General features: G+C 41.0%; 1 protein-coding gene across 1 annotated transcript in view; it reads right to left on the reverse strand.

Annotated features, from left to right (window-relative positions):
• The window catches only part of NUP133 (nucleoporin 133), a 56,459-nt gene that overhangs the window by 18,016 nt on the left and 18,795 nt on the right, over positions 1 to 19,648 (reverse strand). The window contains exons 11-15 of the mRNA XM_008689527.2: positions 19,400 to 19,557; positions 15,463 to 15,554; positions 9,713 to 9,876; positions 8,690 to 8,784; positions 2,730 to 2,954 (exon numbers count right to left, since the gene is read on the reverse strand). Coding sequence (XP_008687749.1) covers positions 2,730 to 2,954; positions 8,690 to 8,784; positions 9,713 to 9,876; positions 15,463 to 15,554; positions 19,400 to 19,557 — 734 coding nt within the window. The remainder of the gene's footprint in view (positions 1 to 2,729; positions 2,955 to 8,689; positions 8,785 to 9,712; positions 9,877 to 15,462; positions 15,555 to 19,399; positions 19,558 to 19,648) is intronic.

Genomic DNA, 19,648 nt, shown 5'->3' on the forward strand with positions numbered 1-19,648 from the left:
GTTTTGTTCTATCATATTCCTAAGGTACTACTCATGAATTATGTATCCAGCTGATTAATTTCCAGATCTTTTTTTTCCCAGTTAACTAGAAAATGCAGGTATACTGAATTACCTAGTATGCTTTCCACTTTGATCCAGATGCAGAAAAAGGAACCAGACTCTTATTCAATTCTTTCAAATAATTTGTTAATAACTTTTTTTAAATATTTGCTTTGCCATGTAATATTATATATGAACGAAGATCAAAAAAGAACACAAAAGTTACAACAGTTTGATTGTGAAAGGAATCTATATACTTTAAGGACCCTACCATCTTCCCTTCAAACCCCAACAGCCTCTCAAACCTGAGGCCTTGAGAGGCTTACAGCCCCTCACTTCCAAATTCCTTTTCTCAAATATATCGAAACCTACTAACTCTCCTTACAGTACTCCAATCCTTCCAGTCAAAAAGCTAGATGGTTCTTACAGACTTGTTCAAAATCTCAGAATTATCCAGGAGGTAGTCATCACCTATCCACCCCATTGTCCCCAATCCATACACCCTTCTCCCCACGATTCTACCCTCCACCATGTACTTCACTGACTTAGAACCTAAGGATGCATTCTTCACTATTCCCATCTCCCCAGAATCCCAAGACCTTTTCACCTTTACCTGGACTGACCCCAACACCTGACACTCCCAAAAGTTAACGTGGATAGTTCTCCTGCAGGGTTTTAGGGATAGACCTCACCTCTTCAGACAAGCTCTGGCATCAGATATCTCTAACCTCTCCCTCCCCAATAGTACTCTTATCCAACATGTAAGTGACCTTCTCCTCTGTAGCCCTTCTTTGCCCACTTCTATTTCTGACACCATCACTTTCCTCCCCTTCCTAAAAAACAAAGAGTTGGGGCCAAGTGCAGACACCTGTGAGTTTTGTCTGTAAGCTTGGCTGGGGGTGGGGGAGTAGGGGCTTTGCATAGATTCCTTTCAGATTGGTTAAATCATGAAATTTGAGGTAAACTGTTCTTCTTTCATTCAGATTTTGGGCATATTTCCTAAATTAAAAAAACAAAATAAAACAAAAAAGTGCTTTGCCATACATTCCTTAGAAAATAACCCAAATATATAAAAACAAGGCATTCTTAGAACTAAATACATTTATGGAATCAACAAAAAACCTGAATATAGGGGCGCCTGGGTGGCACGGCGGTTAAGCGTCTGCCTTCGGCTCAGGGCATGATCCCGGCGTTATGGGATCAGCCCCACATCAGGCTCCTCCGCTATGAGCCTGCTTCTTCCTCTCCCACTCCCCCTGCTTGTGTTCCCTCTCTCGCTGGCTGTCTCTATCTCTGTCAAATAAATAAATAAAATCTTTAAAAAAAAACAAAAAAACTGAACATAGTTCAGGGTCCTAAATTGTTTTTAGGTTACAGCACATGAAACACAGCTGACCCTTAAACAACACAGGTTTAAACTGCATGGGTCCACTGATGCACAGATTTTTTTCGATAAACACAGTACAGCACTGTGAATTCAGTACTGTGAATTTATTTTCTCTTCCTTATGTAAATTTTAACATTTCCTTTACTTTACTATAAGAATACCGTATGTAATATATACAACATACAAAATGTGTGTTAATTCGACTATTGGTAAGGCTTCTGGTCAAGAGTAAGCTATTAGTAGTTTACTTTTTGGAGAGTCAGAAGTTACACAAAGATTTTCCACTGTGCAAGGGCTAGCATGTTGTTCGAGGGTCAACTGTATTAAGAAGAAAAAAAGACTTCTTGGCATGGCCTGTTAGATGCTAGATTATAGCTAGACTGTAGAAGGAAGGAAATAAAAATGAGACTCACCAAATAGAGTTAAACGTTCCCCAAATGTAAAAAAAACAATTCCAAATTGCAGAGCTGGGGGAAGAGCTAACAATAGTTATTGTCGCCATCTTTACAGGGAGGGAGTCAAATTTCCCCTGCCCCTTCACAAGGTTGTAAGAAGTCTCACAAGAGTAAGAGCTGCAGGCTATTACCACAATGGTCAGTTGCCACCAGCTGGTCAGCATCTTAATCTTTTCTCCCACTGAAGTTTACAGCAGGTTTTTCTTTCCCTTTGAAAATAAACCTGATTTTAAAAGCAAGGTAGATAGTAGGATAATAGCAGGTAGCTGAGCAGAGTTCAGTGAAGGGACGGTGTACGGTGGTGCTGGCAAGGATCAGGGGATCTACCGAGGAAGGCGCAGCATCCAGGGCTAGCAACAGGGGAGCCACTATTAAATCCAGGCGTGAACGGGCACGGGGTGGAAGCAGTTACTGGAAACATGGAGAGCAGCCAGTGAAAAGCCGCAGTCTCTGAGAGAAGGCACAGCAAACTGCAGTGGAAGCAGGGAAGGAATGAAGCTGGGGGAATAACAGAACAAATAATAATAGATAACCACTCCCGACTTGACAGTGCCTCACTGTTATCAAAGACAACAGGAGGGCAAAGGAACCCACTGACGAGATGCCATCTGGGGCAATGTCAAAAGTGGATTTGGAGAGGCAAAAGGAAAACATCCAGCAGACAGTAGAAAAGACTTAGTCAATTTTGCAAGCTCTAATTTATAGGGAATGTGATAAATAAATACGGAGTCCTATTTAAATTTCAATGAGATTTTTTTTTTGTCCTCAATCTTTTCCCTGTTCGAGGCATAATCAGCAAATGGCATAGCTCTATGAAGCCGCATTAAAGGCAAAAGAACTCCTCTTACTTCTCTAAAAAAGACGTCCGCGGGAGTCAGGTTGGATGGGATTTCACAGTCCCTCTTGTTTAAAGCAATCATTATTGCTGTGTTCACCAGGTCAGAGAGCCTTGAGTGGTAGTTCTTGAGGACAATGGCAGCTGATAACTTTTCGGCATGCTCACAGAGCAACAGTCGAGTTGCCATAGGCATCCCTCTTACTGCAAAAGTGCCAAGACGTCCAAATAAGCCAACCTGGTGAAAATACAAACACACGTTCTTAGAAAGCATTTACAGCAACACACGAAATAATGCAGGCTTATCTCCACCAGAAGCACAATGGGTACAGAGCCATTGGCCTTAGCTGTCCCCAAGAAAGTACCTCGGCTATCTTCTCCTTTCCACTCTTTTAAACACACACACACACACACTCTCTCTCTCTCTTTTTCAGCCAGAGCCATTAGCACCTGTAAGAGAGTATAGATGTTCCTCATCTGAGATTAGGGTCATTCCACTACTCTATCTTGTTTCTCATTATTTATGGTTATCAGAAGCAAAAAATTGCTCGTTTCTAACTCCCCAAGATTCTAGATCTTTGTGAACTAGACACTCAGCAGTCTCCATCTTCAGCGACTAATTTCCAGAACCTTAAAGCCATGGGAAGGGTGGGACAGTCTTTAATCCTTTGCAGTACTACCTCTGATCTGCCTGATGCCCATTTCTGATGTGTTACCACTAGGTTCTGGGAGTTCTTCTAAGCTTTCTCATCTGATAAAGTGTTAACATCCCTACTAGGAAGAAGCCAAGAGACACATCTAAATACTGAACACTCTTCCACATTTTATTACTGAGTGACTTCATTTTTGTATGTTGAGGTTTATCTTAAAGTACACAGAAAACAAAAATAATGCCCCACATCCCCAGAGAAGTTCTACTGACATGGGCGAAAAACACACATGGTTAGAAAACTTTTTTTTCTGAATTAGATTTATTTTATCACAATGAGCTTAAGAAAACAATGAGGAATCTACATTTTGCTAAATGGGCTAAAATGGTTTTCTGTAAATCCCCCCTGAGTTTAGTCACAATCTTCTCCTTTCTTCTTCTTCTTCTTTTTTTTTTAAGTATAAAGATAGCCCTACAGTCTGTAAATGGAAAGCCACAGGGGAAGGCTGCTTCCCATACAATAGACATCACAATCATTGAGGAACATCAGCAGTCAAGATAGGAGGAACAAGAAGTAACCATAGTGAAGAGCCAAAACAACTTGTGTCTTGGAAGTCTGATTTATAAGTGCATGTCAAGAACAAAAATTGCAACATCAGCCAATTAAAAACAAAAGATAAAAGATGATTCATGGGTCTTTTTCCTTTTTCTCTGTACAAAAACACTTTCATTTTTTCTAAATGAGAAGAGATTTTTTCTTTTTTTTCTTTTTTTTTTAAGGATTTTACTTATTTATCTAACAGAAAGAGAGAGAACACAAGCAGGGGGAGTGGCAGGCAGAGGGAGAAGGAGAAGCAGGCTTCCCTGCCGAGCGGACAGCCCGACGTGGGGCTCGATCCCAGGAATCTGGGATCATGACGTGAACAAAGGGAGACGCTTAACTGACTGAGCCACCCAGGTGCCCCGAGAAGATTGTTTCTACACTGCGACCTGACATGAAAATGCTGTGTGCCCAGGGTGCTGCTGACTACCATTGTGAGCAGAGAATCTGGACAGTAAGAGGATGAACAAGACCTCTCTTGGCTGGAGAACCATTTCTTGCCACTTTGCTGCTGAATTCACTTGTTAAACTGCTCAAAGAAGAGCTGCACCCTGACTTCTGAGACTCTATAGCAATTACATAGATAAAGACTATCAACTAAAAGGACAGCACACGTGAACCCTTCCTTCAGAGAATACAACCACAAGAGAGTGTGGGTCTGATAAGCTGGGGCCGGAATGAAGGATAATACCGTAGGTCGGACCACAAGGCTCTCAGGAACATCCTCTACTATCCCAAATGAACAGCAAAGCCAGGCAAGAGGGTGTGAAGCTCTGACCCATGAAACTGAACAATACAGAACATTTAACAAAGGCATCTCTCCCCAATACGCCACTCCCTTAAGGCTCAACCAACAGTGCAGGGCTTGCCTGGCATCATGTGGACGCAGAACCCTCAGGTGAACTTGGTCTGCCGCCTTTGATTACCCATGTTGCAAAGAGAACTGGAACACTGTCAGACTCCTGGCATTATTTCACTCACACTGGTCCCGTTAAAGTCGTCTTTCCTTAAGCCAGACCCCCAAGGGGCCCTATATGCAGTGAGGGTCTAGACTCATGATCCATGTGTCAATCTGTAGTTAGAGCAGGAGGACTTAAACCTGATGAATTCTACTTTGTAAAACTGCAACCAGCAGTGAGTTGGGGGTACAAAGAGGCTTCTGTGAAGGGGAAGACTGAACTGGGATGTGCAAGAAGGCAGGATCTGAAGGCCTATGCCCAGCAGCCTACAGGAGTGACTCAGGCACTAAGCCCACAGCCAGCCCTGACTAATGCTGGCATGGGGGTGTAGAGGGGGCATCCGCTCAGTGTTTAAACAGTCCTCGAACAGAGGGGGCTAGACCTCTGTGACACTCCTAAAGCTCAAGGTACATGCTACCTTTGCAAAAGACAGGTGTGATTCTTGTCTGCTCAAGTGCAAGGTCTGCTTTCTTAATTCCTTTGATGATAAAGCAACACCCTAGAAAAAAAGAACCTTGGAAAATTGTGGGAAAAAACACACGGGCTTTCCCAGTGCTAGCTGCCTGTTTTGGGGTATTAGTTACAACCTTTCACTACTCTGAGAGCTACAATCCAGGCTACTTAGCTAGGGCAGTCTGAAAAGAGTCCTGGTTTTCCTTCACAGAACACAAGAAAAAGGGAGCACTGACCAAGATTGTGGTAGGTCACCATTCTAGAAATCTCTCCACCATACTGTCCATGGCAAAAACGGAAAGCCTGGCTTGCACATGGTTAGAAAACTTAATAGTATGGACAGGTAAAAGTCCCCAGCCCATTCCCTACTGGAGCTGCAGTTAAATTTCCCTGCTATCTTTATATGCTTTTGTGGCATTCATATGCTAGCAGACATTTTTTTTTTAAACACAAAGGAGTCACACTATATATATTGTTCTGTACCTTGTTTTGATAGCATCTTACTTTTTCACAACACATTTAGATACTCATTTTTTTTTTACTCATTTTTAATGACCATGGAATAGGTCACTGAATCAATCTGTCTTAATTTATTCAACCTGTTCACCTGGTTATTTTATTTTTTTTTATTTTTATTTTTTAATTTTTTATTTTTATTTATTTTTTAAGATTTTATTTATTTATTCGGCAGAGAGAGAGACAGCCAGCGAGAGAGGGAACACAAGCAGGGGGAGTGGGAGAGGAAGAAGCAGGCTCATAGCAGAAGAGCCTGATGTGGGGCTTGATCCCAGAACGCCGGGATCACGCCCTGAGCCGAAGGCAGACGCTTAACCGCTGTGCCACCCAGGCGCCCCTCACCTGGTTATTTTAAAATAAGAGTTGCATTGTCTTTTCTGATTTGAATTCTATTGCTGGTTCCCTCACAAATACTGTAAATGTAGTTTTTACATGAGGGAATTCTGCTTGCCTGCTTTTACTCACCTCAGGGAAGTAGCACTGTCAATGAAGTGATGTCTACATATTAACATCACTCGAGCCACATAACAAAGAGGAGCACAGTAACTCCCTGCTTCTAAGCTTCTCCGTACTATGTGTGAGGACACACGCTTCCCTCACTGCCAGAAAACTAGAGGTAAAGCTACTGTCCTGAGGCCATATTAATTCTCACCCCTTTAGCAAGAGATATGACTTGTTGGCACCAAATCTGGCTTGAGGAGGAGAGCCTCATATTCAGAAGTATGTCCTTATGGGGCGCCTGGGTGGCTCAGTTGTTAAGCGTCTGCCTTCGGCTCAGGGCGTGATCCCAGGGTCCTGGGATCAAGCCCCACATCAGGCTCCCTGCTCTGCTAGGAGCCTGCTTCTTCCTCTCCCACTCCCCCTGCTTGTGCTCCCTCTCTCGCTAGCTGTCTCTCTCTCTCTCTGTCAAGTCAATCAATCAATAAATAAAATCTTAAAAAAAAAAAAGTATTTCCTTAGGGACACCTGGGTGGCTCAGTCAGTTAAGCGTCTGCCTTCAGCTCAGGTCATGATCCTAGGGTACTGGGATCGAGTCCCGCATCAGGCTCCTTGCTGAGCGGGGAGCCTGCCTCTCCTTCTGCCTGCTTGTGCTCTCTCTCTGACAAATAAATAAAATCTTTAAAAAAAAAATACTTCCTTAGATACAAGAATCTGGTTATATAATTATTTACATTAATGGCTCTCTCACCCTCTGATAAATTAGTGTGTCCTTGGTGTGGCATACTAAGGCATGAACCCCTTCCATTCCGGTATGCACACCCTCCTGCAACTTGACTTTGGCACTCCTCCCATCAAGAGGTAGAATCCATTTCTTAATTCTTTTCATCTGGGCTGGTCTGGTGACTTGCTCTGACCAATGTCACCCTGGTGGAAGTAACATTTTGTGACATCTATCTAAGGTAAGACCTGAGAAAGACTATAGCTTCTAAGTTCATCCCCATGAAGGGCTGCCTTGAGACCACAGGAAGCCAGTCCAGCTTACAGGAGGATTAGAGACTAAGTGGAGGAGAAGAACCATGTGGCCCAGCTGACAGCCTTACATCAAATGTGAGGCAAGAGAAGCCTGGGGACCTTCCAGCTCAGCCTACCTTAAATGCAATTCAAGGAGTGGTCCCAGCTGAAAGCCACAGAAAAACCATCCCGGTACCCAAAAGAAATGTTTTAATCTACCACATTTTGGGGTGGTTTGTTAGGTATTAATAGTTAACTGATACACTTGACTAAATAAACAATTACATCCAAGAAAACGTTGTGTTTTCCCCCCATTATTCTGTAGTCTACCTAAACCACTTAAAAAAAAAAAAAAAAAGGACAGAGACTTGAATGATTGGAGTGCCCTTGCCAAGATAATAAAAGTAGTTAAGAGCCAAACCATACATTACAACTGAAGCAGAATGTGGAATTAAGAACAATCAAGGTATTTCTGGAATCATCTAGAATTGCACTGTCCGATAAGGTAGCCACTATCCACCAAGGTGATGATTTAAATTTAAGTTAATTAAAAACAAACATAGTTCCTCAGTCATACCAGCCACATTCTAAGTGCTCAGCAGCTGCCTGTGACTAGTGGCTACTGAATAACACAGATATAGAACATTCCCATCACCACAGAAAGTTCTAATAGACAGCATCAGAATGTTAATAGGAAGGCATTATCGATTCTGGAAAGAGCAAACAAAAGCGGGATGAAATGCATTCATTTGATAAATAATATGCCTGAGAGCCACTATTGATCAATGAGGCAGAGATGGGGGATTCTGTGTAACAATTCGGTCTAGCAGCCAAAACATGTTCTAATTTTAGGCCCAATATAAATGGGGATACTCCATTAAAAAAAACCAAAAACACACAAACTTAAAAAAAGGAATTGATTCTAATCGCACTTCAAAATTATAAACCCATATATCAAAATCTGTCATCGCCTTAATATTCTTCAATATCTTCTCAATACAAAGTCAATTCATGAAAACCTAAGTTTACATAAAAGCACACAGGATATCATAGAATGTTAAAAAAAAAAAAAGGTGAAACATTTCTGTGAAAATACACTGTTTTTCTTCTTTTTAGCCTGTTTTCCATGCAGCTTTTATACTTGAATAGCTCCCCCTCCCCACCAGCCCAGGACTTACTTACTTTTAAGTCAGCAAAGAAAATGGAAAGCACTTGTCATGTCCCACCCCACGAAACACCTCAGAATGAGAAAGGATCTCCCACTGTCCTAGAGAGAGCTGACAAAAGACACAGTAAAGCCAGGTATCCTGGCCATCCCTGTTCACAGCAACTAGGATGCTTACTTGGTGAATAAAGTCCATAAGGAAAGAATGGGCTTTCATCTTGTCTTCTAGCTGGTGAAGAATAATCAGTGATGTATTGCTAAATCCAGGTGCTTCTGTTGAAACACAGTAACAAAATTTAAACATATAACATACTGGCTTTACAATAATTACCACTATTAAGATAAAAAGTTAAAAAATTCTATACCAAAGGAAACTACTAACTTTTTAATGCAACTATTTGCAACTATTTGTAACATTACCCAAGAGTCTGAAAAATGTAGAGGAAAATTGTGGGAGTTTGACATAATTCATACCATATTTATTCAAAACACAAACCCTGTTATTATTAGCTTAATCATTTATATCATTCGAAGATTGCCAACTCAAAATAAAGTCAAAGAAAATAAGGTAAGCACTGATGTTTCCTTCCTAACCCTCTAATGAGGCTTAGCAAACTTGCTAAATAGGAAATTAGAGAGAGAAATGGACATCTGAGACAGTTTGCTGGTACCTGGGAACACCAAATCCTGTTATGCTGGGGTGGAAGTTTAAGAAGGACAGAAAGGGCAGAAAGGACCCAGGGCAGAAAGGAAAGCACAGGGCAGAGACATGATATGCCCACTTCTTTACACTGAGATTTGCTCATTGCCACTCTTAGGGAAATGTTCTATTAGGCAAATACAGTGATTATGCCAAAATTATCATTTAATTTGGGAGATAAGAAATAGGTGCCAAATGCTTACCTATGCTACCAATTTCCTTTTAGAAATAAAATGGTGAGAAAGCTACGTAGGGCCAATTAATCTGCTTCCCGTAGAACAAGCAGGATTTGCTCCAATATTCCTTCAGTTTTTATCATGCAGATCTGTTCTGAGCCCTTTTCAAAATCTACTATAAGGTTAAGTTATAATCTTTTAAAAAATAGTATATTAATACCTGCTTCAAAAACTAAAAAAACATGCTTCGAGAGATGCTTTAATAAAAGAACAAGAATATTCTCAAAATAGATTACTTCATAATATGAAAAGTAGAAGTTCTTACCCTCAGGGACAGACTCAGCCCATCGTGGGTCAGAGGCTGGGTAGTCATCCACCAGGTCCACACTGATTTGGGTAACAGCTCTGTCTAGCTCACAATCGGAATCCAAATCAGAGTGGGAGGAGAAGAGCTCATCAACCATCATTTGAGCATGACCTAGATCTTTTCTGAAATAAAATTGGAAAATAAAGTATTAAAGGAGGCAAACCATTTTCAAAATTCACCATGAAGAAGTTAACTGTGGGGGTGCCTGAGTGGCTCAGCCGATTAAGCATCTGCCTTCAGTTCAGGTCATGATCTTGGGATCCTGGGATGGAGCCCCTCATCGGGCTCTCTGCTCAGTGGGGAATCTGCTTCTCTCTCTCCCTCTGGTGCTCGCTTGCGCGTGGGCACGCACATGCATGTGTGCTCTCTCTCTCTCGTGCTCACTCTCTCTCTCAAATAAATAAATAAAATCTTTTAAAAAAGAAAAAGTTAACTATGAAAGTCCCCTATTTGAGTCCAAAGTTATCTTTTTCTAAAAAAAGATTGATTTATGGGGCACCTGGATGGCTCAGTTGGTTAAGCGTCTGCCTTCGGCTCGGGTCATGATCCTGGGGTCCTGAGATGGAGTCCCACATCGGGCTCCCTGCTCAATGGAGAGTCTGCTTCTCCCCCTGCCCCTCCCCTTGCTTGTGCTCTTTCACTCTCTCTCCCACTCTCTGTCGAAAAAAAAAGATTGATTTATTTGAGAGAGAGAAAGAGAGAGAGAGAACAGGCATACCAGGGGAAGGGCAGGAGAGAATCTTAAGCCGACTTCCCACTGAGCGTGGAGCCCCACATGGGGCTCAATCTCACCACCAGTGAGATCACGACCTGAACAGAAACCAAGACTGAGCCTGCGTGGCTCAACTGACTGAGCCACCCAGGTGTCCAAAAGTTAACTACTTTTAATAACATTTATTTAAAAGGGACACAACTATTACGCATTTATTCAACAAATACATGCTGAGTGCTTACAATATCCTAGGCACTGGAGGCAGAATGACAGAACATTAAAAACACTCTGAGACTTCACAAAGGACACAGAGTCACAAGGAGCCAGAGAGTTAAACAAGTAGTTACATGTACACTGTGACAGGAAAAGAACAGAACTCTTGCTACAGAGCACACAGAAGGGAAACCAAGGGGCAGGGAAAACTTCCTGGAGGAAGAGATGGATAAAGCAGAGGCCTACAGTTAAGGAAGAGGAGCAGCGAGGCTGAGGGGACCATGGGGAGGGGTACACGGTGGCAGAGAGCACACGTCACACCTGTGAGTGAGTATGTCCGTATCTTAGCAAAGAACTGAAGTCATGGGTAGAATGAGATCATCCAGGGAAGAAAGAGGGAAGACGGTTTCCAGGGCAGATTCTCAGGAACACCACCAATCAAAGGATAGAGTACATAAAACCTCACACACCATGTTATGGAGTTGTAAGCACTTCTTAGGTACTAAGAAGAAAGTGTCACGGTCTGTTCTATTTTCCCAAAAGATCATTTTATGACATGGAAATAGGGGATTGGACAGGAGGGAGAAAAACCCAGTTATTGAAGAAATCCAGACAAGAGAAGAAGGGAGTCTCCACTAGCAGTAGCTGAAAGGAGAATGGAGACAAGTAGACAGGTTTGAGAAGAAAAGAGATATGAGTTAAATATCGGCAACTGCTTGGATATGATATATTTTTGCTTTGCAACTGAATGGATTATGGTAGGACATTTTTACCAGTGGCAGGAACAGGGGGTAAAAAAGAAAGAATAAGCTTTGGAGAAGACAAGCAGGACTGTGGGTATGTTGAAACTGAGATGCCTATGGAATATACAACTGCTCTGGAACATTCTTCATTTGTATATAATGGCCTAGAGCATGGTAGATCTGTGTTTCTTTGGCAAATGAAATCAAGGAAGGAGAAGAAAATCAGGCAGGGAGTAGAGAGAGAAAAATTACGATAGACAACAGCAAAGGTAGACAACTTTTTAGGCAGTTTAGTTATAAACAGGAACAAACAAAAGGGGTGGTCGATCAAAGGGGGACACAAAGTCAAAGACTAGTTTTTTACTTTTTTTTACGATTTATTTATTTTAGAGAGAGATTTTTTAAAGATTTATTTATTTTAGAGACAGAGAAAGAGATCACAGTGGGGGGAGGGTCAGGGAGAGGGAGAAACCCAAGCAGACTCAGCACGGAGCCTGGAGCTCAACAGGGGGCTCCATATCACAACCCTGAGGTCACGATCCCTGAGCTGAAACTCAGAGTCAGACACTTAACTGACTATGCCACCCAGGCGCCCTGCCCCTGGGTTTTTTTTTTTTAAATGACATATTAAATATGATTAATGGCTGGTGAGAAGAAGCCAGCACAAGAGAGATCAAAGATACAGGAGAGGAGTAACAAAGAATATAGCTCAGGAAAGCAGGAAACTGGTATTCAAAACAAGGACAAAGAGGGGCGCCTGGGTGGCTCAGTCGGTTAAGCACCCAACTCTTGATTTCGGCTCAGGTCATGATCTCAGAGTTGTGGGATCGAACCCCATGTCAGGCTCTACGCTCAGAAGGGAATCTGCTTAAGATTTTCTCTCTCTCTCTCTCTCTCTCCCTCTGCCCCCCCCCCCGGCTCGCTCGCGCACAAACTCTCTAAACATAGAAATAAAATCTTTAAAACAACCAAAAAAGACAAGGATTCTTCTTAGAAAGAACACCCCTTCCTACTTTATAGGGAGCGGAAGAGGAAAAGTAGCTGAGACGCAGGTAACCAGGGAGTTGCTATCTGATGGCTTCTATTATCTCTGTGAAGTAAGAGGATGAGTCCTCTGCTAGGTATGGGAGAAGAGGCAGAGAAATGGAAAAGGTGAAGGAGAGTTAGAAAAGCATTGAAATGGACTCTTCGTAGAACAAGAGATGGAACTAAATAGAGAAACACAAAAAAAACTGCCTAAAAGTGTTTAAGGCCAACCTGAAGCTGGAAACCTGGTTATGCTACAGGTTATGGGAATACAAAGTTGACTATGGCGAGATAATCAATAATTAACTATTCTAATGAACAGAGTAAGTTTCTTAAAACTCTCATGAGCAAAAGGTCTTATATTTATATTGAGTCAAGTGAAAATCAAAATAATATAAAAATTAATTTCAAAGAAACCGTGCCATAAAAATAGCAATATTACCTTAGCAAAAAACTGAACACAGAACATTTTTGAGGGCAATCTACTAATTTTGACCCCCAGGGAGCATGTGGCAATGTCTGAAGATAATTTTGGTTGTCACAAGTTGGGGGAGGATGTTCCTGGCACCAAGTGGGAAGAGGCCCGCTATGGCTGCTACACATTCCAGGATAGCTCGCAACAAAAAATCGCATCACTTCAAACGTCAAGAGTGATGAGGTTACAAAATCCTGCTTTAAAAGTATGATTCCATTTGCGAAGAGTCTAATTCTTTAAGACTATTAATAGGCTCACACCACCCCAGAAATGATTACTTGTTAACCTCACAGAGTAAGTTGAAGGCACAACTGTGCTGGAGACCCATGACCCTATTCCTAAGGTTACTATACTCTCAGGACTTCAGGTCAGGGGATTCTTTTCGTGCTTAACAATCTTCCCCTACAGAACATTTAGAAGTGACTATATGGGGCTGAATAGCATCCCTCCAAATCCGCATTCACCCAGAACTACAGAATGTGACCTTATTTGGAAACAAGGTTTTTGCATATATAATCAATTAAGTTATGATGAAGTTATACTGAATTAGGGTGGGCTCTAAATCCAATGACTGGTGTCATTATTAGAAGGGCATGTAAAGGCAGACAACACACAGGGAAGAAGGCCATGTGGTAACGGAGACAAATGGAGTGATCCATGTGCAAGCTAAGGAATGCTGATGATTACCAGCAACCACCAGAAGCTAGGAGAGAAGCAAAGATTCTTCCTGAGAGCCTTCGGAGGGAGCATGGCCCTGCTGATACCTTGATTTTGGACTTCTGGACTCCAGAACTGTGACAGGATAAATTTCTATGAAGTCACCCGGTTTGTAGTGATCTGTTACAGCAGCCACAGGAAACTAATACAAAGACTACAGTGACTTGCTCCATTATCTTTTAAATTTTGAGATGCCACAGGTCAGTCAAAATTGTTAAAGGACAAACTTGTACAAGACACGACCATAGTATTTTAATCAAATCTTGGCAGTAAGACTGAACATCACGCAATAGAGCAAAAGTGAGAAATACATTTTAAAAACAGAACCAAAAGACTTGTCTAACGATACCTTCTTTTGGATGAGAAACTAAGCTAAGTAGATCATTATGATGGCACAGAATTGTGTGTGGGTTTTTTTTTTAAGATTTTATTATTTGAGAGAGAGAGAGAGAGTGCACAAGCAGGGGGAGGAGCAGAGGGAGAGGGAGAAGCAGACTCCCCACTGAGCAGGGAGTCTGATGTAGGGCTCGATTGCAGGACCCTGGGATCATGACCTGAGCCAAAGGCAGACACTTAACGGACTGAGCCACCCAGGCACCCGGCTGGCACAGAATTGTAAAACCTTCCTTGCTATATCCCTTCTGTGAGAGTGAGCTCCTATGCATCAAACACCACTATGAGACTATGGGATCATGAGCTGAGAGCTGGAGGATATGGAGGTAGTAAACTCTGAATATAACTTCAAAACAAAGATCTGCTAGATAAACTAATGATCCTTAAGATATAGTCCAATGGCCACCCCTCTCAACACTTCACAAAGGAAGAAACAAAATTCCAGAAATGTTATGCAATCTGTCCAAAGTCTCACATAGCTACTTAGGGGCAGAGCAAAGGCTAGATATCAATTTTCCTTAGTGTTCATTCAAATGTGAATTTACTATACTTTTTAAGGAAGGTACATGATACGCAGAATACATGTCTAGGACAAACAAGTGACTGAATCTGCCTTAAAACCAGAAGTATTAGGTCAGCAAGTGTGGCAAACTGAATATCATTCCCCTCCCATATGCACACTCCCTATCAGCACCCTCCCACAGAGGGGGAGAGGGGGCTCGTCCCTGTGACTTGTGGTGGCCAATGGGATATTGGCAAATATGACCCAAGCAAAGATTTGAAGAGCAGTTGTACACTGAGGCTTACTCTCTTGCCACTCCTGGAACCCTGAGATATGTAAACAAGGCCAGGGTAACCTGCTAGATGATGAGAGGGCACGTGAGCAGAGAGCTGACCAAACAGAGCCCCCGAAATGTGAGTAAGTCTAGTTAGGATGGCCAGCAGCTGATTATTGGCTGACAGTGAATCCAGATGGGAACCATAAAATGGCCACCTGAGCCTAACCCCAAACAGCCAAACTGCACAATCATGAGCTGTATTAAACAAGCCATCATGTTCTCTGGTGATCTGGTACGCAACAAAACCCAGTGAATAGGCCAAGTCTAATTTCTTTATAATATCAATAAACCTTTGTATGGAACTTATTTGCCTGTCTTCCATGATCACCATTTTTAATAGCACACTGTTATCCATTAAGTGGAGAGGGTATGCTACACCATGCTTTTTCCTAAACTAATTGGAAGCCTCTTGTGGCTACCAAGTTCAGAGTAAGTTTATTAAAGCACTGAAGCTCAGAAAAACATTTTCTCCTTGGTGGCATCATTCCTCCACCTTGCTCCCACCAGTCAACAAATAAGTAGCATATATCAGTAAAATGTGTCCTCAGACATAAAATAAACTAAGCCATAATTTAAAAAACTTTTCATACCTGCAGTATTGCAGAAATGCAGCTTTTAACAATTTGGTTTTATCCTCCTGGGCTATGGTTTCATTCTTTGTAGAAGCCTCAAAAACCATACTCTGTCAAATAAAAAACTGTAATTTAGAGGTGAAGGTATCAGAATATTCTGAATTATTGGACTAAAAACCAGACCCACCTATGACAGCAACACAGACACACAGCTGTTTACCATGTTCTTTTTACCAGCAGTTTACTTAAGACATTTACTGAAACAAGAAAAAAATGGACTAAATGATCAACAAAAGTCTTATCAAAAAGGTATATATAACCAAAGGAATCCTGAAAAATAAAAAACTGGAGGAAGTATCACAATCCTAGGTACCAAGTTATACCACAAAGCTGCAGTAATCAAAACAGTATGGTACTGGCATGAAAACACAGAGATCAATGGAACAGATTAGAGAGCCCAGAAATAAACCCACGATTCTATGATCAGTTAATCCCTGACACAAGAGGAAAGATTATGCAGTGGGAAAAAGACCATTTCTTCAACAGCGTTGTGAAAACTGGACAGCTACATGCAAAAGAATGAAACTGGACCACTTTCTTACAGTATACACAAAAATAAACTCAAAATGTAATTAAGGACTTAAATGTGAGACCTGAAACCATAAAAATCCTAGAAGAGAGCAAAGGCAATAATTTCTCTGACACTGGCCACGGCAACATTTTCCTAGATATGTCTCCTAAGGCCAAGGAAACAAAAGCAAAAATAAACTACTGGGACTACGTCAAAATAAAAAGCTTTTGCACAATAAATGAAACAAAGCTAAAGGACAACCTACTGAATCTCATTGCAAATGATGTATCTGATAAAAGGTTAGTATCCAAAATATATAAAGAACTGATACAACTCAACACGCAAAAGACAAATAACCCAAAAAAATGAGAAGACATGAACAGACATTTCTCCAAAGAAGACATCCAGATGGCTGACACATGAAAAAATGCTCAAAATCACCCAGCATCAGGGAAATGCAAATCAAAACCACAATGAGGTATCACCTCACACCTGTCAGAACGGCTAAAGTCAAAAATACAAGAAACAATAAGTGTTGGTGAGGATGTGGATGAAAAAGAAACCACTGTACACTCTTGATGGGAAAGCAAACTGGTGCAGCCACTGTGGAAAACAGTATGGAGATTGCTCAAAAAGTTAAAAACAGAACTACCAAATGATCTAGTAATTCCACTACTGGATATTTACGCAAAGAATACAAAAATATGAATTCAAAAATATACTATGAACCTCTATGGTTACTGCAGCACTATTTATAATAGCCAGATTATGGAAGCAGCCCAAGTGTCTATCAATAGATGAATGAATAAAGAAGATGTGGTATATACGTACAATGGAATATTACTCAGCCATAAAATGAAAGTTTGCCACTTGCAACAGCATGGATGGATCCAGAGAGTATAAGGCTAAGTGAAATAAGTTGGTCAGAGAAAGACAAACACCACAAGATTTCACTCATTGTGGAATTTAGGAAACAAAGTAAATAAAGAAAAAAAAGAAAGTAAAATATAGACTCTTACCTACAGAGAACAAACTGGTGGTCACCAGGGGGGAGGAGAGTGGGGGATGGGTGAAACAGGTGAAGGGGATTAAGAGTACATTTATCATAATGAGCGCTAAGTAATGTATACAATTATTGAATCATCATATTATACACCTGAAACTAGAATAACACTGTATGTTAACTACACTGGAATTAAAATAAAAGTAAACAAAAATGAAAATATGGATCGACATACTTTTTTTTTAAAAAGGTATATATAATTCAGGGATTATATTGTGAGTAAAATTATCTGGGGTTTGCTCTTATACAATTCATTTCAATGTGTATTACTAAGAATAATGGTTGATTTCAAGCTTAAACAAGGATTTAGAAAAAATTTCAAAGAAGTAGAATACAGCTTCAGAAGTACAAAACAGCTTCTACTGTCTTCTACTAGCCTTGTAAGACAGCAGGCAATATTATAAAAATCACACGACTACAAAGAACAAACGTAAAAAAATTGTTACTTTCTGTTGAAACTACCAAGTCATTTTAATTTTGAATTATAGAAATAGTCTATATATTTCTCATTCTATTCAAGTGGAAATTACCCCAAATGGTAATATTTTTAGTCTCCTGTAAAAAAATGATACAAATCTCCAGATCAGGGTATTTCGTTGTTTCTTCCTTTTTTTTTTTTAATCAGAGAGAGAGAGGGAGAGAAGGAGTGAGCACAAGCACAGGGAGTGGCCGCCAGAGGGAGAAGCAGGCTCCCCGCTGAGCAGGGAGCCAGATGCTGATGCCGGACTTAATCGTAGGACCTTAGGATCATGACCTGAGCTGAAGGCAGCAGCTTAACTGCCTGAGCTACCCAGGCAACCCACGGTATTTCATGTTTTAAGATGACAGAAAAAAAGTTTTTATCCCATTCTGCCTGTCAAAATCATCCCACAACAGCAAGAAGTGCAACCACCTGAACGCCTGTGATTCCAGCTACAACACATGACGATGGAAACCAGAAGGAATGGCAGATGACAGAGCAGAGAGAAGACGGGCAAGCTGGTGTGTGTGGCACAGGGACAGGTCCTGGTGGGGATTTGACGATGAAAAGGGAAGTTCCAAGATGACAGCAGACGCAGAGTTTCCAGAGATTTGACTATGGGGAAAACCATACTGACAAGCATTTAAAGAGCTCCTGGAGGCTGTGAGAAGATGGGCCAGATATAAGGAAGAGTGAAAGCAAATATAAAATTAGCCCATTAAACACTCCAAGAATCACATAAAGCTGAGTAATGAAGGAAATGTAATCAGTGCATTACTTGACTCAGTGAACCTTAAGTAATATTCACACTGTCATTAAAAGAAAGAAATTTATATTGGGATGATAAAGGCAGAGGAAGGGCTGTAAGTTACCCTAAATCCTTATCTTCTGTAATAGGAAATCAACAGATGTCTGATATTGGTGAATTAAGAGACAGCAACATATGATATTACTTAGAAATATGGAGAAAAATACCAGCAGAAACAGCTAAAAAAAAAAAAAAAAAGAAGCGGCTTCTGGAAAGGAGGACAGAGGAGATGAGGGAGATAAAAGAATTATGTTTTCATCACAACTCTTTTAAAACTGTTATCCCTCTTCACTGTTGGTGGGAATGCAAGTTGGTACAGCCACTTTGGAAATCAGTGTGGAGATCCCTTAAAAAGTTAAAAATTGAGCTACCCTATGATCCAGCCATTGCACTACTGGGTATTTACCCCAAAGATACAGATGTAGTGAAGAGAAGGGTCATATGCACCCCAATGTTCATAGCAGCATTGTCCACAATAGCTAAATTGTGGAAGGAGCCGAGATGCCCTTCAACAGATGACTGGATTAAGAAGTTATGGTCCATATATCCAATGGAATATTACTCAGCCATCAGAAAGAACGATTACCCAACATTTGCAGCAACATGGACGGAACTGGAGGACATTATGCTAAGTGAAATAAGTCAAGCAGAGAAAGACAATTATCACATGGTTTCACTCATTTATGGAACATAAGAAATAGGAAGATCGGTAGGAGAAGGAAGGGAAGAATGAAGGGGGGGTAAACAGAAGGGGGAATGAACCATGAGGGACTATGGACTCTGGGAAACAAACTGAGGGCCTGGGGAGGGGGGTACTGGGAAAGGCCGGTGATGGGTATTAAGGAGGGCACATATTGCATGGTGCATTGGGTGTTATACGCAAATAATGAATCATGGAACACTACATCAAAAACTAAGGATATACTGTATGGTGACTAACATAACATAATAAATTATTTAAAAAAATAAAAATTAAAAAAAAAAACTGTTAAACTAAAACATTTGTGAGAAATATCCTGATAAAAATGTTAAAATCTTATGGAACCACATTACCTCATTGCTGGGTCCAGCAACTGAAGATGCTAGGGAATCTTCAAGGTCTTCTGCTAATATGGACACACCTTCCCTTGAAGTAATAGACACCAACCCACTGTTTCTAGAAAAAAGGATAGGAAAGCCACCACAGGAACCAGCTCCTAAAATACTATCTCCTAAAAGAAAGAAAAATACACAGACATCCATAACAAAAAAATGCTTTCTAAAATCTACCACCCTAAGCAGAAAATCATCTTGATACACTAA

The sequence above is a fragment of the Ursus maritimus genome, unplaced genomic scaffold (genome assembly GCF_017311325.1).
Source record: "Ursus maritimus isolate PB19 unplaced genomic scaffold, ASM1731132v1 scaffold_7, whole genome shotgun sequence".
NCBI classification, from domain to species: Eukaryota; Metazoa; Chordata; class Mammalia; order Carnivora; family Ursidae; genus Ursus; species Ursus maritimus.